The sequence below is a fragment of the Somniosus microcephalus genome, chromosome 10, assembly GCF_052327205.1.
Source record: "Somniosus microcephalus isolate GS21.2 chromosome 10, FLI_Smic_1.0, whole genome shotgun sequence".
In the NCBI taxonomy this organism is placed as follows: Eukaryota; Metazoa; Chordata; class Chondrichthyes; order Squaliformes; family Somniosidae; genus Somniosus; species Somniosus microcephalus.
This window is the reverse complement of record NC_140996.1, coordinates 226,745,602-226,769,410: the sequence shown is the minus strand read 5'-3', so window position 1 is coordinate 226,769,410 and position 23,809 is coordinate 226,745,602. Positions and strand designations below refer to the sequence as shown.

At 49.0% G+C, this 23,809-nt stretch overlaps 1 protein-coding gene across 1 annotated transcript in view; it reads right to left on the bottom strand.

Moving 5' to 3' along the window:
- The window catches only part of LOC147112126 (transforming growth factor beta activator LRRC32-like), an 89,551-nt gene that overhangs the window by 9,087 nt on the left and 56,655 nt on the right, over positions 1-23,809 (bottom strand). Inside the window, exon 2 of the mRNA XM_085999690.1 lies at positions 2,850-2,950. Coding sequence (XP_085855816.1) covers positions 2,850-2,950 — 101 coding nt within the window. The remainder of the gene's footprint in view (positions 1-2,849; positions 2,951-23,809) is intronic.

Here is a 23,809-nt window from a genome sequence, read left to right as displayed (position 1 = left end):
AATTATCGCCTCCGAAGGCAAACTTGGCTTTTATCGCCCCTGGAGGTGATTGGAGCGCTAAATCAGGCGCTTCACACCTGTCTTAAGGCGCAAAGGCCGAGGAGCGAGGCGCTACCTCAGAGCGCTGGTGAAGCAAGGAAGTGCAAATCAAAATGAACCTGCAAAGTGCTGCTCAGTACCCAAAACTCCTTCACACAGCGTTGAATCTCTCCAGAAGTCTCTCTCTCTCTCTCTCTCAGAATGCGGGGGCAAAAATGTCACCGACAAAAAAAGGCAGGAAGCGGTCGCCTTTAAATAGCGCTCCCCCAGTCCCTTTCTGACAGCAAAACGCTCCCCTCAACCTGTCGTTGCTAGCGGCAGGCGGTAAGCAGGGGGCACCACTCAATATCCGGTCCGGGGCGCTACCAGGGCATTGCGCACTCGACTGACGTCACGATCTGCCGGCGCAGGAGATCGTGGCGATAGTGTTTAGCGCCGCCGCAAAATGTCTAGTTAATTTCGCGAGCGGCGCAAACATTGCCGTGCCCAGGCGCCAGTTGCTTTGCGCCCCATTAGTGCCCTCTTAAGGCACTAACGGGAGGCGCAAACAACTGAATTTTCCCCCCATGAGTTCTATTCCCACTGTAGCAAGTGGTGAGATTGAATTCAATAAATCTGGTCATTTTGAGGGTTGGCACCAGTAAAAAGGCCATGAAAAATTCTTGGTTTTGTTGTAAAAACCCAACTGGATCATTAATGCCCTTCAGGGAAGGTCCCACGGCACTATTTCGAAGAAGAGCAGGGGAGTTCTCCCCAGTGTCCTGGGGCCAATATTTATCCCTCAACCAACATCACTAAAAAAACAGATTATCTGCTCATTATCACATTGCTGTTTGTGGGAGCTTGCTGTGCGCAAATTGGCTGCCGCGTTTCAACAACAACAACAACAACTTGTATTTATATAGCGCCTTTAACGTAGTAAAACGTCCCCAGGCACTGCACAGGAGTATTTTAAGACAAAAAAAAATTGACACCGATCCACATAAGGATAACTTAAGGCAGGTGAAACAAAAGCTTGGTCAAAGGGGTCGGTTTTAAGGAGCATCTTAAAGGAGGAAAGAGGGGTAGCGAGGCGGAGAGGTTTAGGCAGGGAATTCCAGAGCTTAGGGCCCAGGCAACAGAAGGCACGGCCACCAAAGGTTGAGTGATTATAATCATGGATCCTCAAGAAGGCAGAATTAGAGGAGCGCAGATATCTCGGTGGGGGGGCTGAAGGAGATTACAGAGATAGGGAGGAGCGAGGCCACGGAGGGATTTGAAAACAAGGATGAGAATTTGGAAAACGAGGTGTTGCTTAACCTGCATTGACTACACAGCGACTACACTTCAAAAAAAGTACTTCATTGGCTGTAAAGCATTTTGGGACGATCTGAGGACATGAAAGGTGCTGTAGAAATGTAAGTCTTTCTCTTCCAAGTGTAAACTATCCAAGGGTGTACAGTGACCTAGCTTCTAAAAAAAGTAACATCCTGTTTCAATTGTCATCTGGAATGAAATGACATTGTCAGATTTTCCCAGGTATTTCCCTTTGTTACTCAATGCTGTTCTCTTCTATTGTGCATTGCTTCCTTATAAAACTCTCAATTACATGTACCGCATTATTTGGCATTAAGCTGTGTCATCTTTGTACTGTATTGGGTTTCATGCTGCATTAAAGCAGCCAGTCTCAGCCCATGAAGGCAACACTCTCAGTTCTTGAGCATGTTGCCGATTTGTATTTGAAGGCACAGCACTCAACCTGCTTCCTTCGTATCATAAAATCACAGAATAGTACGGCACAGAAGGAGGCTATTCGGCCCATCGAGTCTGCGCCGGCTCTTTCGAAGAGCAATCTCTTTAGTCCCACTCCCCTTGCTCTTTCCCCATATCCCTGCAATGTTTTCCTCCTTCAGGTATTTATCCAATTCCCTTTTGAAGGCTACTATTGAATCTGTATTCACCGTCCTATCAGGCAGCGCATTCCAAATCCTAACCACTCGTTTCCTCATGACGTCTCTGGTTCTTTTGCCAACCACCTTCAATCTGTGCCCTCACGTTATCGACCCTTCAGCCATTGGAAACAGTTTCTCTTTATTTACTCGATCTAAATCGCTCATGATTTTAAAATGAGTCAAATCAAATAGAGTAACCTTGCACAAGGTCTATCAGGTCGCCCCTGTTGAGTGCGCCACCTATCGCTCTGCATCGCGGTGTCGGCCGTGGCTCAGTGGGTAGCACTCTCACCTCTGATGTCAGTAATAGGTCATAGGTTCAAGTCCCACTCCATGAGAGTTGAGAACAAAAATCTAAGCTGACACTCCCAGTGTAATGTACTGAGGGAGTGCTGCACTGTCGGAGGTGCTGAGTTTTGGGTGAGACATTACAGATCAGCCATGATCTTATTGAATGACGGAGAAGGCTCAAAGGGCCTACTCCTGCTCCTTATTCTTATGTTCTTACATTCTTAAACCGAGGCCCCGACTGCCCTCTCAGGTGGATGTAAAAGACGGCAATATTTAAGAAGAGCAGGGGAGTTCTCCCCAATGTCCTGGCCAATATTTATACCACAACCAACATCACTAAAGATTATCTGGTCATTATCACATTGCTGTTTGTGGGAGCTTGCTGTGCGCAAATTCGCTGCCGCGTTTCCTACATTACAACAGTGACCACACTTCAAAAAGTACTTCATTGGCTGTAAAGCGCTTTAGGACATCCTGAGGTGGTGAAAGGCGCTGGAGAAATGCAAATCTTTCTTTCTTTGTTATGGTCTCCCTGCCACAGTGGTGCATTAGGTGGTAAGCTTTACCTCAGAGTCTTTCGGTACTTACCGTCCGGCAAGGGGGGAGGTCCCTCGGTCGATAAGACGTTGTCGTACTGTGCACAGCCACCAGAAGGAGAAGGAAATGCTCCATAGTGCCTGCAAGGAAAACTAGGTGGAAGAGAGAAAAACATTTAGCAACATGAATTCAGTGAATCAGACAAACTGTAATATAAACTCAACTGTAATTTAAACAGCACTATAATATAAAAAGAGTGCTGGAATTTTTACAGTGCTATAATATAAATACCGAACAGTGCAGTAATATAAACAGCACTGCGGTATATAAATAACACTACAATATGTCATTAAAAGCACTGTATCATTAAATGTCACTTAAAGCAGATTATGTTAAATTATAACTATCAGGAAAGATTGAACAGGCTGGGGCTTTGCTCTCTCGAAAGGAGAAGGCTGAGAGGTGATCTGATAGAGGTCCTTAAAATTACGAAGGGGTTTGATGGAGTAGCCGTAGAGAAGATGTTTCCACTTGTGGGGGCAGACCAGAACTAGGAGATCATAAATATAAGATAAGATACTAATAAATCCAATAGGGAAGTCAGGAGAAACTTCTCTACCCAGTGAGTGGTGAGAATGTGGAACTCGCTACCACAGGGAGTGGTTGAGGCAAATAGCATAGATGCATTTAAGGGGAAGCTAGATAAGCACATGAGGGAGAAGGGAATAGAGGGTTATGTTGATGGGGTTTAGATGAAGTAGGATGGGAGGAGGCTCGTGTGGAGCATAAACACCGGCATTGACCTGTTGGGCCTGTTTCTGTGCTGTAAATACTATGTATAGTAATAACTATATAAACAACACACTAATATAAAGAGTGTTATACGTAATATATAAGCAACAATGATGCATTGTATAAACAGTGCTATGATGTAACTAAACCTATATCATAATCAGCACTGCAATATAAAGAGAAGTATAATGCATAAAGAATGCTGCACTATAACTAACACTATTGTTATAATATATGATCAGCATTGCAATGTATAAATAATACTACAATTTCTAAAAGCACTAATGTAAACAGTGCTTTAATATGAACAGTGGTGTAATAAACAATGCTATATTATAAACAACAACTTGTATTAATGTAACGCCTTTAACAGTAAAACGTCCCACGGTGCTTCACAGGAGCGTTACAAAGCAAAATTTGACACCGAACCACATAAGGAGATATTAAGGCAGATGACCAAACGCTTGGTCAATGAGGTAGGTTTTAAGGAGCGTCTTAAAGGAGGAAAGAGAGGTAGCGAGGCGGAGAGGTTTAGGGAGGGAATTCCAGAGCTTAGGGCCCAGGCAGCTGAAGGCACGGCCGCCAATTTCGGTGCGATTAAAATCGGGGGGATGCTCAAGAGGCCAGAATTGGAGGAGCGCAGAGATCTCGGAGGGTTGTGGGGCTGGAGGAGGTTACAGAGATAGGGAGGGGCGAGGCCATGGAGGGATTTGAAAACAAGGATAAGAATAAATAGCGCTATAATATATAAACGGCACTAGAATAATAGCAAAATACCATAGAATCTAAAATATAAAGGCCTAGAAATTCAGTGCCCTTAGCACCGATTTTGCGGCGCTAGAGGGCCTAGCGTGCAATTGGCGCCGGTTCCTAAATTGCCTGGGGCCCTTCCGCGGCGGTAGACCGGTAGCGCTGCACCGGCACCGATGACGTCATCGGTGTGCGCAGCGTCCCGGTTGCCGTGGTAACCCGGCCCCAAGCCGAAATTCAGTTGCGCCCGCCTCGCCCGTGGCAGGCGCAACTAAGACTCTGGCAAGAGAGTCTTCCCCCAGTGTGCGCCGGCGCATAAAGGTGGAGCGGCGGCCGGCCGCGTTCCCGGCGGCCGCCTGCCCGCACCTCCCTTCCCGGACTCCTGCATTCCCCCCCCGCGGCCCTGATCAGTGTCTCATGTGAGCCCGGCACTTCCCCGAGGTGCCGGGCTCAGATGTCGGGTCAATCCGCCGGACAGTTGTCGGCTGCAGGCAGCTCCTCCTTAACAGGAGGAGGAGGCCTGCAGTTCCCCCGCCTGCCGCACCGCATCGGGTGCCGCAGCGGGGGATTAGCGCCGGGAAACCCAAGTTCACGCCCGTTTTGAGGCGCTAAAGGAGGGTTTTAGCGCCCGCCGCCGTCTGGACCCGGCGCACCCGAATTTTCGTCGGGCGCTGCCGCATTACCGCTGGCGCAAACTTTCTGGCGCTACAGCCCTGGCAAGACCAGAACCCAATTTCTAGGCCAAACAGTTCAGTAATATAAATAGCATCATAAGATAAAAAGAACTATTATATAAAGAGCGCTATGATATAAGCAGCGCTGTAATATAAACAGCACAATCTAAACAGGCTATAATACAAACAGTTCTATCATATGAACAACGCCATAGTGTAAACCATGTATAATACTGGAAGCAGTGCTGTAATGCGAAATGTGGTGATGTAAGCACTGCATTCATTTAAGTGGGGCAGCAATGTTCACCGAATCATAGAATCACAGAAATTTACAGCACAGAAGGAGGCCATTCGGCCCATCGTGTCCGTGCTGGTCGAAAAAGAGCCTAACCCAGCCTCATCCCACTTTCCAGCACTTGGTCCGTAGCCCTGCAGGTTACGGCACTTCGAGGGGCACATCCAATTACTGTTTAAATGCGATGAGGGTTTCTGCCTCTACCACCCTTTCAGGCAGTGAGTTCCAGATCCCCACCCTCTGGGTGAAAAAAGTTCTCCTCAACTCCTCAATGTTGTGTCCAGCGGCATCAATAAATACGCTGGAAAGTGGATTGTTTTCCCGTATTGGTCAGGCTGATACCTCGATACTGCATGCCCATCATTCTCTTTGCTATAACCACCTTGGGCCCTGTAAACCGGGTGAGTTAGGAACACGAGGAATAGGAGAGAGTAGGCCATGTGCGCCTGACCTGGGAGTGCTCCACACTGACGTTGCGACGGGTGCGAAAGTTGAAAAGCGTTATAGAGTTATACAGCACAGAAAGAGGCCCTTCGGCCCATCATGTCCGCACCAGCCATCAAGCCCTGTCTATTCTAATCCCATTTTCCAACACTTGCCATAGCTTTGTATGCTATGGCATTTCAAGTGCTCATCTAAATGCTTCTTGAATGTTGTGAGGGTTCCTGCCTCTACCACCCTTTCAGGCAGTGAGTTCCAGATTCCAACCGCCCTCTGGGTGAAAAAGTTTTCCCTCAAATCCCCTCTAAACCTCCTGCCCCTTACCTTGAATCTATGCCCCCTGGTTATTGACCCCTCTACTAAGGGGAAAAGTTCCTTTCTATCTACCCTATCTATGCCCCTCATAATTTTGTACACCTCAATCAGGTCCCCCCCTCAGCCTTCTCTGCTCTAAGGAAAACAACCCCAGCCTGTCCAGTCTCTCTTCATAGCTGAAGCGCTCCAGCCCAGGTAACTTTTGAAAAGGGTTGTTCTTCTTAGAGCAGAGAAGGTTAAGGGGAGATTTAATAGAGGGGTACAATGTCATGAGTGGTTTTGACAGAGTAAATGAGAAGATACTGTTTCCACTGGCAGGAGGGTCGGTAACCAGAGGATGCAGATTTAAGAGAATTGGCAAAAGAACCAGAGGGGAGAGGGGGAGCATTTTTTTACGCAGCGAGTTGTTGTGATCTGGAGCGCGCTGCCTGAAAGGGCGGTGGAAGCAGATTCAATGGTAACTTTCAAAAAGGGAATTGGATAAATACTTGAAGGGGAGAAAATTTGCAGGGCTGTGGGGAAAGAGCTGGGGGAGTGAGATTAATTGGAGAGCTCTTTCAGAGAGCCGGCACAGGCACGGTGGACTTGTCTGCTGGATCGTTCTACGATTCTCTGATACAATCCTCACCCCGAGGAGCACAAAAATAAAGACAACAGGTCAAGAACAATGCTTCCGCGAAGCCACGTGGCCGCACAGCGCTCTGGTGGTCCCACGCAGGCCGCTCACCGGCTTCTCCATGGGCGAGACCGCGCATGCACGAAAATTTCAACGGGCCGCGCAGCCACTTAAAGGGACCGCGCACCCAAACAAAAAATAAGAGGGAGCATCGGCCAAGAAGTATATCCTTACCTCAAGCAGTTTTGAGTTAGATGGTTTGTTTTTAGAAACACGATAGTGTGTGAAACACATTCGCCAGAGATGGTTTATAAAGAGGACCACAGCCAGAAGGGGAAGTGAACTGCAGCCTTGTGGTTTTTGTGGAATTAGCCCCTAATCTCCTCAAATCATTCGCCGCCTCGAGTCGTGGCTGATGGAGTTTCTGGTTGTTACTCTATCTACAGGCCAACAGAAAAGCCAAAGTGCTTCAGACTCGAGACAATCGGCTCTGACCTCATCACTTGAGACATCAAGGTCGCAGCAAGAGGCGTTTCATCTTATCATCTGATGACAAGAGGTCTCGGGGAATCTTTCTCCCTGCTCTCGAGTTAATGTACAAGAGTTAACAAACAACAGACAGCTGGCGACAACAGACAGCTGGCAACAAAGGATGGGCAAAGAGGTACTAGGGAACAGGTTGGCCAAGCCCTCAAGCCCCCCTCACTGCCGACACCTGTCTAGCGCAGAACCTTTTTTTACTTCTTCATTATGGTCCAGCTGCATTCATTTTGAAAATCTACAATGGGTCGTGAAAGGCGCTATATAAATGCAGGACTTCTCCGGGGTTTCTGCCGATCTTCTTCAGAGGTTACCTTGGTCGATCGGGAGAGGTAAAGACTAAAAACATTGACTCACAACGGGTTTCAGGAGCGACAACCAGCTCCCCGCCTCCTCACCCAACCGACCGTGTTTCAGAAACTTTTATTTATTTTGCACTTTGGACTCCTCGAACAAATACTTAAGATGTTTGTATCAACTCATTCTTGTTAGGGGGTGCTGGGTGTTGAGGTGGGTTAGACACAATCACCAGGATCTTCTTCGCGGGTTCTCCTGATCGACCACCATAACCTCGGAAGAAGATCATCAGAAACCCTGGTTAAAGAAATATATGACTTGCATTTGTGTAGCGCCTTTCACAACTTCAGAATGGCCCAAAGTAGGAAACGCAGCTGCCAATTCACGCACGAACAGCAATGTGATAATGACCAGATAATCTGTGTTAGTGATGTTGGTTCAGGGATAAATATTGGCCCCAGGAGACCGGGGAGAACTCCTCTGCTCTTCTTCGAAATAGTGGCTGTGGGATCTTTTATGTTGACCTGAGAGGGCAGACGGGGCCTTGGTTTAAAGTCTCATCCGAAAGACGGTACCTCCGACAGTGCGGCGCTCCCTCAGTACTGCCCCTCCGACAGTGCAGCGCTCCCTCAGTACTGCCCCTCCGACAGTGCAGCACTCCCTCAGTACTGCCCCTCCGACAGTGCCGCGCTCCCTCAGTACTGCCCCACCGACAGTGCAGCGCTCCCTCAGTACTGCCCCTCCGACAGTGCGGCGCTCCCTCAGTACTGCCCCTCCGACTGTGCAGCGCTCCCTCAGTACTGCCCCTCTGACAGTGCGGCACTCCCTCAGTACCGCCCCTCCGACAGTGCAGCGCTCCCTTAGTACTACCCCTCCGACAGTTCAGCGCTCCCTCAGTACTGCCCCTCCCGACAGTGCGGCGCTACCTCAGTACTGCCCCTCCGAAAGTGTAGTGCTCCCTCAGTACTGCCCCTCCGACAGTGCGGCATTCCCTCAGTACCGCCCCTCCGACAGTGCGGCACTCCCTCAGTACCGCCCCTCCGACAGTGCAGCGCTCCCTTAGTACTACCCCTCCGACAGTTCAGCGCTCCCTCAGTACTGCCCCTCCCGACAGTGCGGCGCTACCTCAGTACTGCCCCTCCGAAAGTGTAGTGCTCCCTCAGTACTGCCCCTCCGACAGTGCGGCATTCCCTCAGTACCGCCCCTCCGACAGTGCGACGCTCCCTCAGTACCACCCCTCTGACAGTGCAGTGCTCCCTCAGTACTGCCCCTCCAACAGTTCAGCGCTTCCTCAGTACTGCCCCTCCGACAGTGCGGCGCTCCCTCAGTACTGCCCCTCCGACAGTGCAGCGCTCCCTCAGTACTGCCCCTCCCACAGAAACATAGAAGAAACATAGAAACATAGAAGATAGGAGCAGGAGTAGGCCATTCGGCCCCTCAAGCCTGCTCTGCCATTCAATGAGATCATGGCTGATCATCCAAATTCAGTACCCCGTTCCTGTCTTCTCCCCATATCCCTTGATCCCTTTAGCCTTAAGAAATATATCCAACTCCTTCTTGAATATATTTAATAAATTGGCCTCTACTGCCTTCTGTGGTAGAGAATTCCACAGGGTCACCACTCTCTGGGTGAAGAAATTCCTCCTCATCTCTGTCCTAAATGGCTTACCCCTTATCCTTAGACTGTGACCCCTGGTTCTGGACTCCCCCGCCATCGGGAACATCCTTCCTGCATCTAGTCTGTCTAGTCCTGTTAGAATTTTATAAGTTTCAATGAGATCCCCTCTCATTCTTCTAAACTCCAGTGAGTACAAGCCCAATCGACCCAATCTCTCCTCATACGTCATTCCTGCCATCCCGGGTATCAGCCTGGTGAATCTTCGTTGCACTCCCTCCATGGCAAGAACATCCTTCCTCAGATAAGACGACCAAAACTGCACACAATACTCAAGGTGTGGTCTCACCAAGGGCTTGTACAACTGCAGCAAGACATCCTTGTTCCTGTACTCAAACCCTCTCACTACGAAGGCCAACATACCATTTGTCTTCTTAACCGCCTGCTGTACCTGCATGCTTACCTTCAGCGACTGGTGCACAAGGACACCCAGGTCTCGTTGCACTTCCCCTTCTCCCAATCTATTGCCATTCAGATAATAATCTGCCTTCCTGTTTTTGCCACCAAAGTGGATAAGCTCACAGTTATCCACGTTGTATTGCATCTGCCATGATTCTGCCCAATCACCCAACCTGTCCAAATCATCCTGGAGTTTCTCAGCATCCTCCTCACAGCACACACGCCCACCCAGCTTTGTGTCGTCTGCAAATTTGGAGATATTACATCTAGTTCCCTTGTCTAGATCATTAATATATATTGTGAATAGCTGGGGCCCAAGGACCGATCCCTGCGGTACCCCACTAGTCACTGCCTGCCACTCGGAAAAAGAGCCGTTTATTCCAACTCTTTGCTTTCTGTCTGCCAACCAGTTCTCTATCCAAGTCAATACCTTGCCCCCAATCCCATGTGCCTTAACTTTACATGCTAATCTCTTATGCGGGACCTTATCGAAAGCCTTTTGAAAGTCCAAATACACCACATCCACTGGTTCTCCCTTATCTATTTTCCCAGTTACATCCTCAAAAAATTCCAGTAGATTAGTCAAGCATGCTTTACCTTTTGTAAATCCATGTTGACTTTGTCCGATCCTGTCACTGTTTTCCAAGTGCTCTGCTATTACATCTTTTATAATGTGCAGTGCAGCGCTCCCTCAGTACTGCCCCTCCGACAATGCGGCGCTCCCTCAGTACTGCCCCTCTGACAGTGCAGCGCTCCTTCAGTGCTGCCCCTCCGACAGTACAGCGCTCCCTCAGTACTGCCCCTCCGACAGTGCGGCGCTCCCTCAGTACTGCCCCTCCCGACAGTGTAGCGCTCCCTCAGTACTGCCCCTCCGACAGTGCAGCACTCCCTCAGTACTGCCCCTCCGACAGTACAGCGCTCCCTCAGTACTGCCCCTCCGACAGTGCGGCGCACCCTCAGTACTGCCCCTTCCGACAGTGCAGCGCTCCCTCAGTATTGCCCCTCCGACAGTGCGGCGCACCCTCAGTACTGCCTCTTCCGACAGTGCAGCGCTCCCTCAGTACTGCCCCTTTGACAGTGCAGCGCTCCCTCAGCACTGCCCCTCCGACAGTGTAGCACTCCCTCAGTGCTGCCCCTCTGACAGTGCAGTGCTCCCTCAGTACTGCCCCTCTGACAGTGCAGTGCTCCCTCAGTACTGCCCCTCCAACAGTGCGGCGCTCCCTCGGTACTGCCCCTCCGACAGTGCGGCGCTCCCTCAGTGCTGCCCCTCTGACAGTGCAGTGCTCCCTCAGTACTGATCCTCCGACAGTGTGGCGCTCCCTCAGTATTGCCCCTCCGACAGTGCGGTGCTCCCTCAGTACTGCCCCTCTGACAGTGCAGTGCTCCCTCAGTACTGACCCTCTGACAATGCGGCGCTCCCTCAGTACTGCCCCTCCGATAGTGTGGCGCTCCCTCAGTACTGCCCCTCTGGCAGTGCGGCACTCCCTCAGTACTGACCCTCCGACAGTGTGGCACACCCTCAGTACTGCCCCTCCGACAGTGCAGCGGTCCCTCAGTACTGCCCCTCCGACAGTGCAGCGCTCCCTCAGTACTGCCCCTCCGACAGTGCGGCACTCCCTCAGTACTGAAACGCCCGTTTCCCATTCCCCAAAAGGTAAAATCTACCCCAATGTTTTATTTTAAGTGGATTAGCATCTCCCCTTTAGTAGCCAAAGGACAGTCACACAAATCTATTAAGGGTTCATCCCCTAAGCTTCTGCCGGAGATTTCTTGGCTTCGATTCCGAAACCGTCTCTTGCCAGTGTTACATCAATGGGTTGGGCAGCACAGCCTATAATATGACTCTGTTTAAAAGGGGCAGCCGTTTGGTACTTTTTCTGAATGGGCACAGCAGCTTCACAGACACCGCCCAGAGGTGTCCCACCAACCTCTCTTCAGCCGCTGGGAGCAAGCACCAGCTCTTGCTTCCCCCAATTTTTTAAAAATAAGCATTATCTCAAGAAGAGAATTTACAACTGTCAAGGTGATTGGCAGCGCAATGGCATGTTCCCTGCACCCCCCCCCCCACCCTCGCGTGGAACATAGGAACATAGGAACAGGAGGAGGCCATTCAGCCCCTTGAGCCTGTTCCGACATTCACTGAGATCACGGCTGATCTGCGACCTAACTCCATATACCCGCCATTGTCCCATATCCCTTAATATCTTTGGTTAAGAAAAATCTATCAATCTCAGATTTAAAATTAACAATTGATTCAGCATGAACTGCCGATTGCGGAGGAGAGTTCCAAACTTCTACCACCCTTTCTGTGTAGAAGTGTTTCCTAATTTCACTCCTGAAAGGTCTGGCTCTCATTTTTAGACGATGCCCCCTAGTCCTAGAATCCCCAACCAGCGGAAATAGTTTCTCTCTATCTACCCTATCTGTTCCCCTTAATATCTTGAAAACTACGATCAAATTGCCCCTTAACCTTCTAAATTCTAGGGAACGCAACCCTAGTTTGCATAATCTCTCCTCGTAATCGAAGCGGAACTCACCAAATATCTCGGCAAAACGCTTCACCGCGCCAACAGTGCCAGCATTTGACTCGATTGGCACCCGACGGCACAGAAGCGATGCGGAGAAAATCGCCAGGGTGGTGATGGGCAAGCAGGGGTTAACAGCGTCCCATGCCAACTGGGTCACCTCGGGAGGAGGGGTAAAAGGACTTGGCACGGGCTGACTTTCCCAAGCAAGCGTGTCAGGCTAGTTCCCCGATATCACTGAGCTCCCCTCACCTTGAAGCCAGGGTGTTGGAACAAAGCTTTTTGTTTTTGCCCTGAGCAGCAGCGGGGGGGGAATGGAAAGTACTGAGCTGGAAAAACCCAGCTCTCTACTTTCGGAATATCAGATTACCCCTGCAGATCAAACAAGCTCTTCAGACTTGTTTGATAAGCAGCATAAAGGAGAAAACATTCGACCGTCAGATGTCACCACTCCACCAGCTCTCCGCTTAGCCAACCCAGGAGGTTCCATGTGATGCAAGATAAGTGGAGTTATTTTTAAACTTACAACAAGCAGTAGCAACTCGCATCTTGGAGTAAACTGTGGTCCCCAAGGCGCTTCGGTGGAGCTTAATCAGACAAATAATTGACACCACGCCAAAGGAGGAGACATTAAGACAGAAAGAAAGAATTTGTATTTCTGTAGCGCCTTTCACCACCTCAGGTCATCCCAAAGCGCTTCACAGCCAATGAAGTACTTTTTGGAGTGTGGTCACTGTTGTAATGTAGCAAATGTGGCAGCCAATTTGTGCACAGCAAGCTCCCACAAACAGCAATGAGATAATGACCAGATAATCTGTTTTTAGTGATGTTGGTTGGCACGGGCTAGACGGGCTGAATGGCCTCCTTCTGTGCTGTAGCCATTCTATGATTCTATGGTTGAGGGAATAAATATTAGGCCTAGCACATCGGGGATAACTTCCCTGCTCTTGTTCGAAATAGTGCCCGCGGGATCTTTTACGTCCACCCGAGAGGGTAGACGGGGGCCTCGGTTTAACGTCTCATCCGAAAGACAGCACCTCCGACAGTGCGGCACTCCCTCAGCGCTGCACTGGGAGTGTCAGCCTAGATTATGGGCTCAAGTCCCTGGAGTGGAACTTGAACCCACGACCTTCACACTCAGAGGCGAGAGGGTGCTACCGCTAAGGAAACATAGAGTAAATGTTATGAATCAGGTGTCCCTGGAGCAGAGCTTCACGTATGTACCCTGAGAATTGGAGCCCAGTGACTAGCACGCCCAATGATTTTCCGCTGAGTGAACCTAATGGATGGAAAGATCGGGAGGCCCACAATCCTGTGTCCAAATTTCCCATTTGTGCTCCCATCACATAAATCTCAGTGTCGGGGTGCAAACTTGTGATATTTCCCTCCCCAAACCTCTCCTTTTCCTTTAAGACACTGCTTAAAACCTACCTCTTTGACTAAGCTTTTGATCACCTGCCCTAATATCTCCGTATGTGGCTCGGTGTCAAATGTTGTATTTTAATGCTCCTTGGGACAGTTTACTATGTTAAAGGCGCTGTATAAATACAAGTTGTTGCTTTTGGAGGGGAGTTCTGCATAAATTGGGGTGCTGGTGAGACCACACCTGGAGCACTGCGTGCAGTTCTGGTCTCCTTATTTAAGGAGGGATGTATTTGCATTGGAGGCAGTTCAGAGAAGGTTCACTAGGTTGACTCCTGAAATGAAAGGGCTGTCTTATGAGGAAAGGTTGATGTTGTGTATGTAATATGTGTGCTACTTGAACCTATGGACAGGACTGCACTACTTGTAGGGCGTAGTGATACGCAGTACCACTCCTGGCCATAGGGGTATAAATAGTACTGTGGGTACTGATCTCCCCTCAGTTCCCGCCTGTGGGCATGAAGTAAAGACCTACATGCAGTCCCTACCTCCAACCAGTAAAGGCCTGTTTGAGTTATACGTTTAAGTCTTTGTGTTAATTGTTCAATACAATACACATACTTAACACTGGCGACGAGTCGGTTCGAACCCTGCGGCAGTTATTCCACGGCGGCTTCGTCCAAAGACAGGACGTTGAAGAGAGGTTTCAATCCTCAACACCCCACTCAAAACTGAAGGGCAGCAGAAATCCTGACAGCTTCCAGCGACTGGAAGCGACAGGCATTAGGACCCTGAAGCCTCCATAACCTCGTGGGTAAGCCAGAGCCCGGGAGGGAGCGAGCAAGAGCCGTGCGAGCGGGTGAGCCAGAGGCCGGGAGCCGCTTCAAGTGTGAGGCGCAGCGCGGGCCAGCGATCGGGACCAAAGATAAGGGCCGCACTCGGACTGAAAGGCGCGGCGGCTGCAGAAGCTCAAGGTGCGAGAGCCGCGGTGCACAGCGCGGGCTATCGATCGCACAGAAGATAAGGGCCGCATTCGGGGGCTGAAGGGAGACGGCGTCGGGGGACGGGTGAAGACCGCCAAGCGCGGGAAAACCGCCATTTTGTGGGCGGAGGACGACGGCAAGAGCGGGAAGCCGCCATCTTTGATAACAAGTAAAGAAAATAAAATCTGAGAAATTGCAAATCTACAATGCCTAAACACGGGAATATTAGCACCTTTGATAGTGATCTCGAAGATTGGGCCATATATGTTGAAAGAGTAAAAAATTATTGTAAGGCCAATAAAATTCGTGACCAAGATAAAGCTCTAACATTATTAAATTTAATGGGTGCGAAGACATACGGGCAATTGAAACACCTGTTATCACCAGATGAACCGGCGGATAAGACGTTCGATGAGATTGTTACTGTCCTGAAAGATCATCTAAACCCCACGCCGCTGATGCTAGCGGAACGATTTAAATTTTACGACAGAAGGCAGCTACAGCAAGAAAGCAATGCTGAATATTTGCTGGAATTGCGTAAATTAGCGAAATATTGCCAGTTTGGAACGGGACTGACAGATGCACTACGAGACAAATTTGTGTGTGGTTTATTTAAACAGGATACACAAAAGCGACTGCTCGAGGAGAATGAGCTGACGCTTGAGAAGGCGGTCACTATGGCAGCAGCACACGAAGCCGCAGCGAGAGGCACGGCAGTAATGCAGCTACGGTCACCGGAGCTCAGTGCACACAAATTGGGTGTGAGTTCTGGCAAATGTTATCGTTGTGGAAAGACAACGCATGATCAGAACCAGTGTTGGTTTAAAAACCAAGAATGTAGAACTTGTGGTAGGCTTGGACATATAGCTAGAGTATGCAGGTCAGGGAAGAAGACCAGCAACAAGAAGTCACCGCAAGGAAAATACGCAAAGGTACACAAGGTGACCGAACAGGAGTCCGATTCAGACGCTAGCAGTAATGAACTGGCTAGCTTAAGAGTACTCAACGCTGGTAAGGGTGCAGACCTCCAGACAATTTGGGTCACTCTTCAGATAGAAGGAGTCCAAGTAAAACTGGAATTGGACACTGGATCGGCATTGACGGTCATAAATAAGAAAGATTACGGAAAGTTATTCCAACATATTCCCCTACAGGATACGGGGATTATATTGAAAACATACACGGGGCAAAGAGTGTACCCCATCGGGAAAATAGAGGTTGCAGTGGTCCACAAGGGCGAAGACAGTCAAATAATGGACTTATATGTGATATCTGAAGGAGGTCCGCCACTACTAGGACGGGAGTGGATTAGGAAAATGAATATGGACTGGCATTTCCTACAAACAATAACGAGTGAGAACTCGGTGAAGATAGTCGGCCCAGACTCTGGAACGGATGATGGTAAGCCCAACTCAGGTGCAAAAGACAAAGTTTCAGCACAGAATTCCACTGAGCAACAACAACATAGTTTAACTGTGGATTCTGAGTCTGGCAAGTCTACTGATGTGCCCATTTCTGAGGGACACCGGGCTTGAACTCAACTCCATTTCAAACTACAACAGCAATTAGAACAAATGCTTCGCCGTTTTGAGCAAGAGTTGAATGCAACGAAAGAGTTCTTTGATATAGAGTTGGAGAATCTGGTAAGACAACAGAAGCAGCTGATGGAGAAAATGGAGCAGGAGCACACAAAACGTCTGATGTCAGAGGAGTTAACGGTCAGCCAACTCCTGCATATGCTGAAGGACAGGACTCTGAAATGGGAAAAACTTGAACACGAACTTCAATATTCAAACGAAAGGGGTTCGGAGCTCTCAAAGGTTATTGGAAGAGCTGAGGTGGCAACACAGACTGAGATGACTGCAACAGAGCAGCCCTTGGATGCCAAAAGTACGCTGACTCACGTCAACGTAGAACAACAGACCGCTGAAACAGCTGCTCCGGTAGAGGGATTGAATAGTCCGATCAATCAATCTCCAAAAGAAGTTGAAGTAGTAAAATCTCAAATGAGGTCATTAGTAAACGACTTGCTGAAAGCCCAGAAAAAGCTGGATGCAGAGGTACACATGAAGAAGTCTCTTCAGGAAAGATGTCTGGATTTGGAACAAGAGCTGGCTAACGTCCAGCTGGGTATGGAGGAAATAGACGACCCTCTCACTGGTCTAGCTCAGGACGACACCGAATATTACCATGACCTGGTGGACGACACCGAATATTACGATGTCCTGTCCTGCCCAGCTTGTAACTTCGACTCCCAAAGTGCAGAAATCATGGAGGAGCACCAAAAGTCTACAGAACATCGGGAGAAGCTGGCTCTACGACGGAAACAGGAGGAAGAGAAGGAGGAACTGCGCATGCAGCTGGCAGCTGTGGCAGCTGACAATGGAGCCCAGAGAGTCTCCAAGAAGCAGAAAAGGAAAAGTCGAAACAGAAGATGACCCATCTGAACCATTATTACCTCTACCAGATCACACACGTGGTCCCTCCGAACGGAGCCAATTCAGTTCGGAAGTTCAAACTGTTAAATCCATGGAAGGACTATTGAATGAGTCACTCCAGCAACGTGAACCGACTACACCACAGAGATTGAATCTGTGAACTGTTTCCCGCAGAGACTGAATCTGTGATCTGTTTTGACATGAAGTTATCTATGTATCTATGTTATTCTGTTATGTAAACCTGAAGTTATATATGTATATATGTTATTACGTTATGTTAAATGGGGAGATGACTGTAAAGCTAAGAAGGGAGGAATGTTGTGTATGTAATATGTGTGCTACTTGAACCTATGGACAGGACTGCACTACTTGTAGGGCGTAGTGATACGCAGTACCACTCCTGGCCATAGGGGTATAAATAGTACTGTGGGTACTGATCTCCCCTCAGTTCCCGCCTGTGGGCATGAAGTAAAGACCTACATGCAGTCCCTACCTCCAACCAGTAAAGGCCTGTTTGAGTTATACGTTTAAGTCTTTGTGTTAATTGTTCAATACAATACACATACTTAACAGTTGAGCAGGTTGGGCCTCTACTCATTGGAGTTTAGAAGAATGAGAGGTGATCTTATTGCAACATATAAGATTCTGGGGGAGCTCAACAAGGTAGATGCAGAGAGGATGTTTCCCCTAGTGGAGGAATCTAAGGGGTCGCCCATTTAAGACAGCGATGAGGAGGAATTTCTTCCCTCAGAGGGTCGTGAATCTTTGGCATTCTCTACCCCAGAGAGTTGTAGAGGCGGAGTCATTGAATATATTCAAGGCGGAGATAGACAGATATTTGAAAAACAGGGGAATCAGGGTTATGGGGAGCGGGCAGGGAAAGTGGAGTTGAAGCCAAGATCAGATCAGCCATGATCTTATTGAATGGCGGAGCAGGCTCGAGGGGCCACATGACCTACTCCTGCTCCTACATCTTATGTTCTGATGTTCTTAAATACTCGCCTGATAGCTAACACTAATCAGAGGAAGTTTTTTGACCTAATTGAAACTTATAAAATTCTAACAGGACTAGACAGACTAGATGCAGGAAGGATGTTCCCGATGGTTGGGGAGTCCAGAACCAGGGATCACAGTCTAAGGATAAGGGGTAAGCCATTTAGGACTGAGATGAGGAGGAATTTCTTCACCCAGAGAGTGGTGAACCTGTGGAATTCTCTACCACAGAAGGCCATTGAGGCCAATTCATTAAATATATTCAAGAAGGAGTTAGATATATTTCTTAAAGTTAAAGGGATCAAGGGATATGGGGGAGAAGGCAGGGACAGGGTACTGAATTTGGATGATCAGCCATGAGCTCATTAAATGCCAGAACAGGCTCGAGGGGCTGAATGGCCGACTCCTGCTCCTATCTTCTATGTTTCTATGTTTCTAACAATAACTAGTTTTTGAACGTAGGTAGGGTAGATAGAAAGGAACTTTTTCCCTTAGTAGAGGGGCCAATAACCAGGGGGCATAGTTTCAAGGTAAGGGGCAGGAGGTTTAGAGGGGATTTGAGGAAAAACCTTTTCACCCAGAGGGTGGTTGGAATCTGGAACTCACTGCCTGAAAGGGTGGTAGAGGCAGGAACCCTCACAACATTCATGAATAGACAGGGCTTGATGGCCGGCGTGGACACGATGGGCCGAAGGGCCTCTTTCTGTGCTGTATAACTCTATGGGGGAGAAATTTAGTTGTTAGCGCCACCCATTAGCACCTTAAGAGGGCGATAAGTGGGACGCTAACCAACTAGCACCCGAGCGCGGCGAGACCTGCGCCTCTCGCGAAATTGAGCGGACATTTTGCGGCGGCGCTAAACAATACCGCCACGATCTCCTGCGCCGGCAGATCATGACGTCAGTCGAGTGCGCAACGCCCCGTTAGCGCCCCGGACCGGAAATTGAGTGGCGCCCCCTGCCTTACCGCCTGCCGCTAGCAACGACAGGCTGAGGGGAGCGTTATGCTGTCGGAAAGGGACTGGGGGAGCGCTATTTAAAGGCGACCATTTCCTGCCTTTTTTTGTCGGTGACATTTTTGCACCACACATTCTGAGAGAGAGAGAGAGAGAGAGAGAGAGAGAGAGAGAGAGAGACTTCTGGAGCGATTCAACGCGGTGTGAAGGAGTTTTGCAGGTTGGTTTTGATTTGCCCTTCCTTGTATCGATTTAGAAGAGACTGATGAGGCTGCACTCTGAGCTCTTTCCCTGGTTCTCTCCATTGTTCTTTCCAGCAGATTTGATGTACAGGTCTCTCCAGGCCGAGATTCAAGGCTGCAATGAGCAGGATGTGGATGGAGAGCAAGATCAACCCTCCCCTTTAAGATAAAAACAGAAAATGCAGGAGAAACTCAGCAGGTCAAGCAGCATCTGTGAAGAGAGAAACAGAGTTAACGTTTCAGGTCGATGACCATTCGTCAGAACTCCCCTTTAAGAATTGGACGGCGCCATTGTGTCTGTGTTCCACTGCTGACTGACATCACATGAGCTTCGCCAGCGCTGTGAGGTAGCGCCCCGCTCCTCCGGCTTAGCGCCTTAAGAGAGGTGTGTAGCGCCTGATTTAGCGCTCCAATCACCTCCAGGGGCAATAGAGACGAATTTTGCAGTAGGCGGCGATAATTTGCACCGAGCGCTAAACTTTGCGCCCGGCCGATAATCGCGCCTCAAAATGGGCGATACCGAATTTCTCCCCCTATGACTCTATGGGGAAAAATTCAGTTGTTTGCGCCTCCCGTTAGCGCCTTAAGAGGGCGCTAATGGGGCGCAAAGTAACTAGCGCCCGGGCGCGGCAATGTTTGCGCCACTCAGGAAATTAACTAGACATTTTGCGGTGGCGCTAAACACTACCACCATGATCTCCTGCGCCGGCAGATCATGACGTCAGTCAAGTGTGCAACGCCCCGGTAGCGCCCCGGACCGGATATTGAGTGGTGCCCCCTGCCTTACCACCTGCCACTAGCATCGACAGGTTGAGGGGAGCGTTTTGCAGTCAGGAAGGGACTGGGGGGGCGCTATTTAAAGGCGACCGCTTCCTGCCTTTTTTTGCTGGTGACATTTTTGCACCACGCATTCTGAGAGAGAGAGAGAGACTTCTGGAGAGATTCAACGCTGTGTGAAGGAGTTTTGGGTACTGAGCAGCACTTTGCAGGTCCATTTTGATTTGCCCTTCCTTGTATCGATTTAGAAGAGACTGAGGGGGCTGCACTCTGAGCTCTTTCCCTGGGCCTCTCCATTGTTCTTTCCAGCAGATTTGATGTACAGGTCTCTCCAGGCCGAGATTCAAGGCTGCAATGAGCAGGATGTGGATGGAGAGCAAGATCGACCTTCCTCTTTAAGAATTGGCCGGCGCCAGTGTGTCTGTGTTCCATTGTTGACTGACATCACATGAGCTCCACCAGCGCTCTGAGGTAGCGCCTCACTCGTCGGCCTTTGCGCCTTAAGACAGGTGTGAAGCTCCTGATTTAGCGCTCCAATCACCTCCAGGGGCGATAAAAGCCAAGTTTGCAGTCGGAGGTGATAATTAGCGCCAGGCGCGAATCTTTGCGCCCGGCCGATAATTGCGCACCAAATGGGGCGATACTGAATTTCTGCCCCTATGACTCTATGGAGTTCACTCCTTTTATATCACTTTATTCATGTCCTCGGGACAAAGTGCTTCTGCAGCAATGAATTACTAGTGAAATGCTGGCACTTGTTGTAATGAGGCAGACAAAGCAGCCAATTTGCACGCACCTGATTATTTGGGGTGAATTTCAGCCTAGATACCAGGAGAGGTCCAGTCCCTTGTAGGAAGTGGACCACGGAATCTTACACTGCCACGTAATCCTGCAAGCGAGGGCCTCGGCTTAATGTCTCATTCTGAAAGACGGCACCTCAACAAACAGCAATTACCGGAGCATTGACCTAGATTACGCGCTTGAATCCTGAACTCAGCGACCGCTAGCAGGTGAGCCAAGGCTGGCCTACAAACTCTACGAGCACTGCAGCAGTACCTCACCGCTCTCCTGTAAACACGGTCTGTACAGACTCCGGAATTCCCCTCCCCTCAAAAATCTATGATAACATAGGAATAGGAGGAGACCATTCAGCCCCTCGAGACTGTCCCGCCATTCAATTAGATCACGGTTGATCTGTATCTTAACTCCATCTACCTGCCGTGGTTTCGTAACCCTTAATACCCTTACCCAACAAAAATCTATCAATCTCAGTTTTGACATATTCAATTGACCCCCAGCCTCAAGAACTTTTTGGAGGGAGAGAGTTCCAGATTTCCCCCACCCTTTGTGTGAAGAAGTGCTTCCTGACATCATCCCCTGAACGGCCTGGCTCTAATTTTAAGTTTACACCCCCTTGTTCTGGATTCCTCCCCACCAGAGGAAGCAGTTTCTCTCTTATCAACCCTATCGAATCCTTTAATCATCTTAAACACTTCAATCAGATCACCCCTTAATCTTCTTTACTCAAGAGAATACAAGCCCAGTCTGTGCAACCTGTCCTCATAATGTAACCCTTTTAATCCCTGTATCATTCTGACTAACTCAATGTATAATCCTATGGATGAGTTCACAGCACAAAGCTGCATATAACTTGGACAGCCGTGGCACTCTTGCTTCTGAGTCAGAAGGCTGTGGGTTCAAGTCCCACTCCAGAGACTTGAAGACAGGAATCTAGGCTGATACTCCAGTGCAGTGCTGAGGGAGCGCCGCACTGTTGGAGGGGCCGTCTTTCAGATGAGATGGCAAACCGAGGCCCCGTCTGCCCTCTCAGGTGGAAGTAAAAGATCTCATGGCATTATTCAAAGAAGAGCAGGGGAGTTCTCCCCGGTGTCCTGGGGCCAATATTTATCCCTCAATCAACATCACTAAAACAGATTACCTGGTCATTATCACATTGCTGTTTGTGGGAGCTTGCTGTGCGCAAATTGGCTGCTGCGTTTCCCACATTACAGCAGTGACTACACTTCAAAAAGTACTTCATTGGCTGTAAAGCGCTTTGGGACGCGCTCAGGTTGTGCAAGGCGCTATAGAAATGCAAATCTTTCTCTCTCTCTCTCTTGGACTAAAAAGCACGATGGTTAACATAGAAGCATAGAAGATAGGAGCAGGAGTAGGCCATTCGGCCCTTCGAGCCTGCTCCGCCATTCAATGAGATCATGGCTGATCATCCAGATTCAGTACCCTGTCCCTGCCTACTCCCCATATCCCTTGATCCATTTAGCCTTAAGAAATATATCCAACTCTTTCTTGAATATATTTAATGAACTGGCCTCCACAGCCCTCTGTGGCAGAGAATTCCACAGGTTCACCACTCTTTGGGTGAAGAAATTCCTCCTCATTTCAGTCCTAAATGTCCTACCCCTTATCCTTAGACTATGACCCCTGGTTCTGGACTCCCCGACCATCGGGAACATCCTTCCTGCATCTAGTCTGTCCAGGCCTGACAGAATTTTATAGGTTTTGATGAGATCCCCTCTCAATCTTCTAAACTCCAGTGAGTATAAGCCCAATCGACACAATCTCTCCTCATACGTCATTCCTGCCATCCCAGGTATCAGCCTGGTGAATCTTCGCTGCACTCCTTCCATGGCAAGAACGACCTTCCTCAGATAAGGCGACCAAAACTGCACACAATACTCAAGATGTGGTCTCACCAAAGCCCTGTACAACTGCAGCAACACATTCTTGTTCCTGTACTCAAACCCTCTCGCTACGAAGGCCAACATACCATTTGCCTTCTTAACCGCCTGCTGTACCTGCATGCTTACCTTCAGCGACTGGTGCACAAGAACACCCAGGTCTCTTTGCACTTCCCCTTCTCCCAATCTATTGCCATTCAAATAATAATCTGCCTTCCTGTTTTTGCCACCAAAGTGGATAACCTCACATTTATCCACATTATAGTGCATTTGCCATGTTTCTGCCCAATCACCTAACCTGTCCAAATCATACTGGAGTTTCATGACATCCTCCTCACAGCATACCCTCCCACCCAGCTTTGTGTCGTCTGCAAATTTGGAGATATTACATCCAATTCCCTCGTCCAGATCATTAATATATATTGTGAACAGCTGGGGTCCTAGGACCGATCCTTGCGGTACCCCACTAGTCACTGCCTGCCACTCGGAAAACGACCCGTTTATTCCAACTCTTTGCTTTCTGTCCGCCAACCAGTTCTCTATCCAAGTCAATACCTTGCCCCCAATCCCATGTGCCTTAATTTTGCACGCTAATCTCTTATGCGGGACCTTATCGAAAGCCTTCTGAAAGTCCAAATACACCACATCCACTGGTTCTCCCTTATCTATTTTACCAGTTACATCCTCAAAAAATTCCAGTAGATTAGTCAAGCATGATTATTTTATGCGATTTGGTGATAGCTGACACTCTACCAAAGGAAATTAACCCCTCGCCTTGGGAGCCCAGCTCAGAGATGCCGTAAGAATGGCTTGTGCAGGAACTGTAAATGTGGCTCGGGCTGGGGACGGGGCAGGGGAGACCCCTTCCGCTATTATAGTTACTTAGCATTGGGTGCTTCCGTCTGTTCCTGGCTAGAATCGAACTGCTGGCACTGAACACTGGGAGTGACAAGTGGGAAAGTCTCCTTCATGAAGTGCACAAAAAAAACCTGCCAGGAACCTTCATCCGAGATAGAAGGAAAAAATAGCCTATTGTAGATACAAAGGTTGTCATTCATAAATAAAGTCCTTTAAAAAGAACAGCTTGCCTTTCAATAATGCTCCTCACATGCAGGAAAATGTCTTGAAGCAGGGGGAGTTCTCCCCGGTGCCCTGGGGCCAATATTTATCCCTCAACCAACATCACTAAAAACAGATGATCTGCTCATTGTCACAAAGCTGTTTGTGGGAGCTTGCTGTGCGC